This window comes from Rhinolophus sinicus, chromosome 3 (assembly GCF_057876585.1).
Source record: "Rhinolophus sinicus isolate RSI-liver-muscle chromosome 3, RSI-T2T, whole genome shotgun sequence".
Classification (NCBI taxonomy): Eukaryota; Metazoa; Chordata; class Mammalia; order Chiroptera; family Rhinolophidae; genus Rhinolophus; species Rhinolophus sinicus.
In genome coordinates this window covers 11,658,009-11,666,819 of record NC_142503.1, presented here as the reverse complement: position 1 = coordinate 11,666,819, position 8,811 = coordinate 11,658,009, and the positions used below count along the sequence as shown (strand labels likewise).

The 8,811-nt window shown below is 39.4% G+C and overlaps 1 protein-coding gene across 2 annotated transcripts in view; it reads right to left on the bottom strand.

Moving 5' to 3' along the window:
• Positions 1 to 1,892: 1,892 nt before the first annotated feature.
• The window catches only part of BASP1 (brain abundant membrane attached signal protein 1), a 48,382-nt gene continuing 41,463 nt past the window's right edge, over positions 1,893 to 8,811 (bottom strand). For both annotated transcript variants that reach the window (XM_019739659.3, XM_019739658.3), the window contains exon 2: positions 1,893 to 3,483. In XM_019739659.3, coding sequence (XP_019595218.1) covers positions 2,782 to 3,474 — 693 coding nt within the window. In that variant the 5' untranslated portion in view covers positions 3,475 to 3,483 and the 3' untranslated portion in view covers positions 1,893 to 2,781. The remainder of the gene's footprint in view (positions 3,484 to 8,811) is intronic.

Genomic DNA, 8,811 nt, shown 5'->3' with positions numbered 1-8,811 from the left:
ACTCAAAGTGTAAATAAACAGAAAAATGTCTACTTTGTTTCATTTCTCCCTAAACAGTGATTTATAGTAATAAATGCTAATCCAGGAGGCTGATTTGATTGTTCTAGTCACCAAAACGCCTGGTGAATTTTTTAATTAAAAAGGGATGAAAAGACAGTGAATAGATAACATATTACTTCCACTAAGCACATTTATCTGCAAGAAGGGCATGTTATTTATGCAATGTTAGTAACCACATAAATACACTGCATGGTTCACTGAATCTGTTGTCTCTCCACCACCAGCACCAACCCGCCCCCAAGCTATTTTACATATGCTAGGACACATCGGTGACAATCTGGACAGCCCTGTGCTGTTTTTCATACCTAAAACAGTTGCTTGGTGGTTACTGTGTTTACGTATTTCTTCCATGCTGTGCTTTCAAGCATTACGAGTTCAAATTCATTTCACTATAAAAACAAGAACTAAAAGTGCCCCAAAGTGATCAAAGACATGAATTGAACCCAACAGGTATATTTGCCTAATATTCAGGTCCACCATTTCTTCTTCCCCAGTTATTACGCAGTGGCAACATCTTAGTTAAGGTGCAGACTACAGACCACTCAGTAGATAAGTGGAGAGGATCCCCCCCCTTTTTTAAATTTAACCATGTGTAACATAACCTATTAGAACAGAATCAGGTTCATCCTCATCTACTGTATCGCTAATGCCCCTTTGGGAATACATGTCAGTATACTTACTGGTCCTTCACAAATTCTACAGAAAATTCCTTATGTTAGAGTACGAAAATGTCCTGTGTTAGAGTATAAATTGTATCACCATTACTCTGGGTGATTATCACCTAATCCTACTCTCGCCATAAACCTGACATTTAACTGATTCAAGTATGAGCAATCTTTACAGTGGTTAGGGTGAAGCTCATTTCTAAGTGTTTTATAGTTCAGATTTGGTTTCTAACATCCAAATGGAAAAGATCCAAATTACTACCAAGGTCCTAGTGACGATTCCTTCTTACGTTCAAGAATTGCTACGCATGCCTGGCCACTCCATAAAAGTCGCTACTTATACCAACTCACCCATGCTTCCCCATCTGCAGAATATATGGAAACTGAGCAAACTAAGGGCTTGGGGGAAATATTGGGGATGGAGGTGACAACACACCTGTTGGTACACACCTACAAACTATAGTTTAAACTACTAGGTGCCTATACAAATCATAATACACCAGGTATAGACAAAATACTAAATATTCCAGAAGTTGAATAAGAGGTCTTTCCTTAGAGATCAGAAAGCCTTTGCCCTCCTGTAGATAAAGCAGGGAAACCTGGAAATTAGAAATGACTTAAAAGCCAGGTAAGAGTGGCAAAACCCAGACAGGAATTTGGTCACCATAAAAGCCAGCTGCATGCTCAACTCTCACACTGCTGCTGTCCCCTTGCCTGCTCATGACATGCAGTCCCCTTCCCAGGCTCTACCACAAATATGATAAAAAGGTGACAAAACAAAATGATCAGCAGAGGTTTCACAACTTACATACATATGATGTTTCTGTAAGATCTTATAATTCTTTTCTTCCCAACCTTCAAGATCAAATCAATTTACTGTCTTTTAATGTGTTTTATTCAAAGTATTTGTTCTTTTTAAGTATAGTAATCACACCCACAGTTCTACAAGGTGCACATTCATAGACACAGTAAGTTTTCAGTTTAGCCTCTTCCCAAGATTGACACTGATCCAGCTAACTTTCTAAATAATGTTCACAAAAATTTGAGGCTATTGCTTTAGCCTTGTATCCAAATATATCCAGGAAAATGCCAGATACAGAGCTCTGTTCTCTGAGATGATTATGGAGGAGAAAGGGGTGGCAAAAGAAAACCAATAGTCATTATTACTTCTTTTTAATTGTTTAACTTTATTACTGTTGCACCATTTATACAATTACATATAATTTCAATGCATCCATTGTACATTTTTTGTTTTTTTATTATTTTTTTTTCCATTTTCCAATGAGTGGTGTGTTGGTGTCTGTGACACAGAATGGAAGAAAAACTGGAACTGCAATGAACGCAGACTTTTTTTTTTTTTTCATTTCCACTGACCAATAAACAGAACTACAGGTGCACCCAACCACGGACATGCATTAACTCGTCATGAGAAATCTAGGGAGGCTAAGTCAGATGAGAGAATGTTTATTACTCCCAAAAATACCTGGGGAGGAAGAATGGAGTATTGGCATCGAGATACATGTGGACAGGCTAAAGTGGGCTGTCTGAAAGTTGGCATTCATCCACAACATTCAAAAAATATCAAAATAAGAAAGGCTAAAAATTAAAAAGAAAACACAGAAAATACTGTTTTCATAAAGATCTGATTGCCTTGGAACAGGCCCGCGGGGCGGCATCAAACGCATCACTCCCAACTCCCCTTGCAGAAGACAAGATACCGGATCTTAGTGGCGGAGGGCATGAAACAGCAGTTCACGTACAAAAGATGTACTGTACTTTCAGACACTGATCTTTAAAATCCAGGACTGAGTGGTAAAGTTGACCAAAGGTATATTAGATATTTCCCCACAAAAATACTATTTGGATTCTCCCTACCCCCTCCCTCCCTTGATGGGACAACATCCTTTTTTTTTTTTTTTTCTCTTGGGCAATACATATCATTACTTCCAATTTGAAACAAGTTAGTACAGGAGAGAGAGAGAGACAGAGAGAGACAGAGAGAGAGAAAAACAGGTTGTTTTTAAGCTGTAATCTTCTTTTCCAGAGGCTGTCCTTGTTACTCTCTCACTGCTACGGTTTGATCGGAATTAGCTGCCGGGGCCTCGGCAGGTTTAACCTCGTCTGCTGGGGCTGCGGGGGCCTGGGCCTTGGGCGTGGAACTGGGTGCTTCCGTGGCTGCCGGGGTCTCCTTGGACGATGGGGCAGCCTCAGTGCTGCTGGGTTTTGAGTCTGAAGCCGGGGCCCCGTCACTTTTCGTTTCCTGCGCGGCAGGAGCTGCGGGAGCCTCAGTCTTTGTGGGTTCCCCTGTCTCCTTGCTCTTGTCATCCACCTTGGAGGCAGCTGCGGGTTCCGCAGGGGCCTCGGCCTCGGAAGCCTTGGGGGCTTCGCCTGCAGCCGGGCCCGAGGCGGCCGCCTGCTCCTGCTCCGCATCCTTCGGGGGTTCCGGCTTCCCCTCCGCGGCTCCCTCCGTCTGCTCGGGCTCTGCCTTCGGAGCGTCTGCCTTGGCCGTGTCTGTGTCTTTCTTGCCTTCCTTGTCTTCCGGCTTGTTGGCAGCGTCCTGGGCATCCTTCTCCGGCTTCTCCTCCTTGCCCTCCTTCACCTCGGCGGTCTCTGCAGCCGCCTGGGCCTCATTTTCCTTCGGGGTTCCCTCCTCTTCCGTCCCTGCTCCTTCAGCCTTCTTGTCTTTCTCCTTGGCCTTCTCGTCATTCACATTGTATCCCTTCTTCTTCTTGCTCAGCTTGCCTCCCATCTTGGAGTTCTGTAACACAGCACAACACAGAACAGAACAAAAAGGAGTCACTTGAGGCTCTAGACTGAACGGCTGTGTCCCCCACACCCACAGGCTGAAATCCTAACTCCCAGAGTGATGGCATTTGGAGATGGGAGCCTTTGGGAGGTGACTAAGACATGGAGGGGACCCTCCTGGGAGGGATGAGTGCCCTTAGAGAAGAGACCCCACTAGGTTCAGTCGCCCCTTTCTCCATGTGAGGACACAGCAAGAAGACAGCCATCTACCTATCAGGAAGCAGGTCCTCTGCAGACACTGAATCTGCCCACACCTTGATTTTGGACTTTCCAGCCTGCAGAACTATTAGAAATGTATTTCTATTGCTTATAAGTCACTCAGTGTGTGGCGATTTGTTAGAGCAGGGGAAGGGGTGAAGATGCTTGTCAACTACAAAAACTAAAAGAGGCTTCCCTTTGCAAAGTAAAGGCTTCAGAACTCTACTGAACCGTACACTTTCAAATGACTAGCATGGTAAAATTTTTACATGCATTTTGCCACAATTATAAATAAAACAGTGAATCATAATAAGAGCTCAGTTATAGAATGTCTGTCTAATCACAGCACGTTGAGGAAAGAAGCTGAGATCAAAGAATCCGCGATTAAAGACTAAGTTTGCCATTGTCAGGAGAAGTGGAGCAGTACTGGTTTCCTATCAGCCTTCTGAGGTCAAACTCAAACACCAAATATTGAACACGTGTACAAAATGGCAGTGGCAGCCATTTTAGACCTACAGTATAGCTAATAATAGGTTTTATAATCTTAAAATGATCCAGAAAAATGGCATAGCTGTAATAAAGCACAAATTTCAAGAAAATAACCTCAAACTACAAACTCCTTTCAAACTCCATTATTCATACATATGTTCATATAATCAGACACATCTTCAAACACCAAAGTTAAGCAGGAGCTGGTATATACTGTTATTAAGTAGAATCAGTTAAAGGAAAATTATCCCCTAAGAAATGAAAAGCATAGTGTTTCCAGTTACATTTAGTTTATTAGTTGTGTCAGACTTGCATTCATTGCTTTGAAGGGTTTTTTTTGGCTTAAAATAAATAGTTCCATAACAATATAAAAGTCTCTGACATTATCAATGTCCTGACTAGAATTCAAACAAGTTCAATGGTCATTAACAGCCTTTTTCACTCAAAGTTAAGTCTTGAACTTATTGGAGGGTGACACTTTGGGCGTAAGAACCTGCTTTTGTATTTGAATCCTGAATTTTTCTCCTCTGCTACCAAAACGTTAATCCAGATAAATAATAATTTATAAATTTATAAATAATAAACTCAGGCCACAACTGTTGCCAGAGCTAAACAGGCATTTCATTTTATTCCCCTTCAAATGCATTTTTATGGCATCATATGAGTGGGAACCCACTGAAATGTCTCTCTCTAGAGGAAAATCAGGTCAGTTGCTTTTTCCTGATGAAACTAGCAGAAATCACATTCCAATATCCTTTTTAGTTCCCACAAATAAGAAAACTCCAATAGAGACAGGAAGAGTTGCCTTGGGACCCAGTGGAGATTATCAAATACAGGTGAGACCATCTGATTTGGTTTCAGGTGAGGGCCCACTCCTGACAGAATTATAAAATACTCCATGACCAGTCATTTTTTTTTTTAAGTATCATCTATTAGAACAGAAAATTTGCTACTTATTCATTACATTTCTTGAAATCATAATTCACGACAGTGAAATCACCTACACGTATTTTATTTAAAAGCCAGGTATTGGGTAGGAAAGTGCTAATATGAAGAATTTTGACTGAAGTCAAAACTTGTCTCCTCACTCTATATGCTGATTTCCTGTCTGGGATGGCTTTAATAGTTGGGAGAGAAAAAAAAGCAATAAACTGAAAGATGACTGAAATACTAGTTCCTATTCTCAAGAAAGACCTTTATTATGGTATCAAAGAAAGAATTTCTCTTACATATCTTTTTTTAAAAAGGACTGGCTTTTGGTCATAACGCACTGCAGACACCAGCAGGCTGTATTTGACTTAATCTGTGGTTATTTCTCCCTCAGAAGTGGGAACAATCATGTACGGTAAAAATATAAGTAAATATACTTTTATCCTATAAACAATCACAAAGGCAATAAATCAAAATGTAAAGAAATCAACTAGATCAGTATTTTAAATTGTAGTTAGAAATCTTTCATTGAATTCTTAATTAGCCAGTACACATAAATGGTGCATGTCAAACTAATTTCAGATTTCATGTCAAGATAACTAAGAAATAAAAAACCTGACAGGTCCATCTTTAGGATCTTCTTCCAATTCTATAATAGAAACCCATACACCAACTTAGAAATTACAGAATAGACGACAAAGGGTAAATGTAGTGTGCACTGTAAACGTAACATAGGAGTGCCGCTTTCCGACACACACAGCGTGAAATTCTATACAGCTATCCCCAGAGGCTTAAAATCATATTGCTTTACAAACCTAAAATCTATGTTACTAAAATTGGTTTTCTGAAACTCAGTTAAGGCCACTTTCTATTCTTTGTTTTAAGCCCAGTTGTGATTTGTTTCTGGGTAGGACATGAACACACATAACCAAGTTGTAAGTAAGAAAGTATGTCTCCATTCCTTTGTTTTTCAAACTCACAGTTAATAAACACTTCTACTTTTTGCTAGTGTTCTTGGATTTGCTAGTATTATAGTAAAGTATCAGAAGGCTTAGAGAATCCAAGAGAACCTTGGCAAAGCAAGGCAGCTGGTTATTTCCCAAGACAATATGGGTGAAAACCTTGCCTACACCCAGGGTTAAATTAAAATTCTAATTTAAAATCTATTAACTGTTTCCTGGGTCTCAGGCACGATCCCAATCCTAGACATGTTACTAAGTTATTTTTATTTAATCTTCTCAACACTACCACAAGGCAGTGAGTATATCATTAGCATCCTCCCCATCTGGAAATTCTAACCAGCTTAGTTCACGGAGCAGTACAATAAGCAAGAGACTGAGCCCAACAAAATTAGGTAAGGCAGGAAGGTACCATCTAGGAGGTCAAAGAGAACTCCACTAAGAAGCAGAAAAACGGGCAGAGCTCTCATCTCAGGAATGTTAGCCCCTGGTCACAGGATGGTACAGATCTGGGGTGACTTAGACTCAAGATGTTGACAAGATAATAAAGAAAATCCAGAAATTCAGGTGTTCTCTGTCCCTAAACTTTTCATTGTCCCACTTGGCAATGGAGCTTTGTATCATGATCCTTCCAAAATCAGAGTGATGGGCATATATTTTAATTATTTTTCTCATTTCTATCACTTCTAATTTTGGAAAAAATCAACTGGTATAGAAAGTTGGAAGCTGCAACTTTGAAGTTTAAAAAAAAGCAGTTAGGGGGCAAGAAAAAAACACCCCAGAAACTAGGAATCCACCCTGAAAGTCACTTAAACCTAAATCTAAGCTACAGTGTTTTAAGACATAGGAAGACACAGCCCTACACACCTAGATAGTATCTAATCAATATTTCAGCCATCAGGTGAGTGCCTTGAAAGATGGCCACATTAGCTGTAAATGAAGATACGAGGTTTCTGGGAGCTATGTTTTACTGTTTCCTCTATTTATTCCTTGAATTAAAACACTAACTAGTCTAGTTGGATGTAGGTGAGGGAGAAAGGGGGACATGTTGGATCAAAAAGAGTTTGAGTAAGAGGAACAACAACAGCATTGTCATCACCAACTTTAAAACTTCAGTCCTTTGAGGCAGGTCTAAGTGATAGCATGCCATCAGGCGTCCCAGAAGAAGCCCTCTAGACTCCTGGGCCATCTAAACAGCTTTCAGGAACCCTTCTGCATCTGAGTGGCAAGCAATATTATTGGTAATTAAATGTTCATCTCAGCCCACATACTGAATTTTTGATGTTTTGATATGCAGATAATCACCACTTATAATAGTCGTTGAATCTTCATTTTGGTAGCATTTTGTTGGTTATATCCATTAGCTAGTGTTGAGCAGTCTGCATAAAAAAAACGCAAGCCCCAGTTATAGCATTGACCCTCTTCAGAAAACGCAACATGGCATAACGACAGTTTCCAGGAATTAACTATCCCCAAACCATGGGAGATTTGTATGTGCTGTATTCTTCCTGCAATTACTAGTACTCCATGACACCTCCCCCATTCCTTTTCTCATCAGCATCGTTTTACACTTTCGCTACTCTGTCAATGAACAACAAAATTCTGTGACAATCAAAATTCACTGGCAGACATTAACTGATGTGTAAAACAAGAAAAAGAATTTCCCCATATGATCCAAAAGTTACTATGTTTATGACTTCACAAGCTAGTCCTAGTCACATCTTCTGTCTCTGCACTAATAATATCTAGGTATTTTCTATATGGGACAGTTTGAATTATACCAAGCTCTCATTCATTGACAAGTTTCTATTTTGAAAATACAAATTTGGATTAATTAACAATTTAATCTAGAACAAAGAGAATATACTTCTTAAGGATGAAAGCAAACAGATGACAGTGAAGACCCCGAGTCCATAGCAAAACCCAACATGAATGTACAAGAGTGTGTGTCAAAGACTAGAGTATTATTTCTGGTTTGATTGCTGCTTCACGATGTGATCAAGACAAGAAACTGTATCCTTTTGATTTTGTTTCCATCTTACAACCAGAAGAAAACATGTCTGCCTCATAAGGACCCTAAGAATGGATCAATGTTTCTGGATAGTTAAATATGTGGCTGCAGCATATTAACTGTACCCTTGAACAAGCAATTGTCACTCTGAGAATTCAGGGCTGCAAAGGTTCAACAGGTTTATATACAAGGCAACTATTAGGAATTTTAAAAAAGATAACATGTTAGAATGACTCATGAGTTGTAGCTGCAGACAAACTCATCACCAGACAAGTTGGGTTTATAATTACTCAGGCTGAAAAAATCCAAGTTATTGGTCAAACACATTGAGATAAGAGAAAGGAAAAACACTTTTTGATCTTAAGAATTTACACAGATTCTTTTCATAAGGAAACACAATAAATTCAAAAAATATTTTCAATAAGAATAGAGGGAAAAAGTTAAAACATTTGGTTATGTAAAACAATTTCTATTTCCAACAAATGACTGGCCCTTTTCTTTTAAGTGGTCAAAACCTTTATTCTAGAAGAGGAAAATGAAATAAAGGTAATGTAGCCTGTGTGTATTTTTGTTATTCCTACCAGAATGTGCTCAGTCATAATGATTTGCTGTCAGGTTGTATCAATGCCTGATGATAACTTCCATGTTAGACATTGTTCTCAGCGTCTGATTCGATAAAAGCTTCTATTTAGCA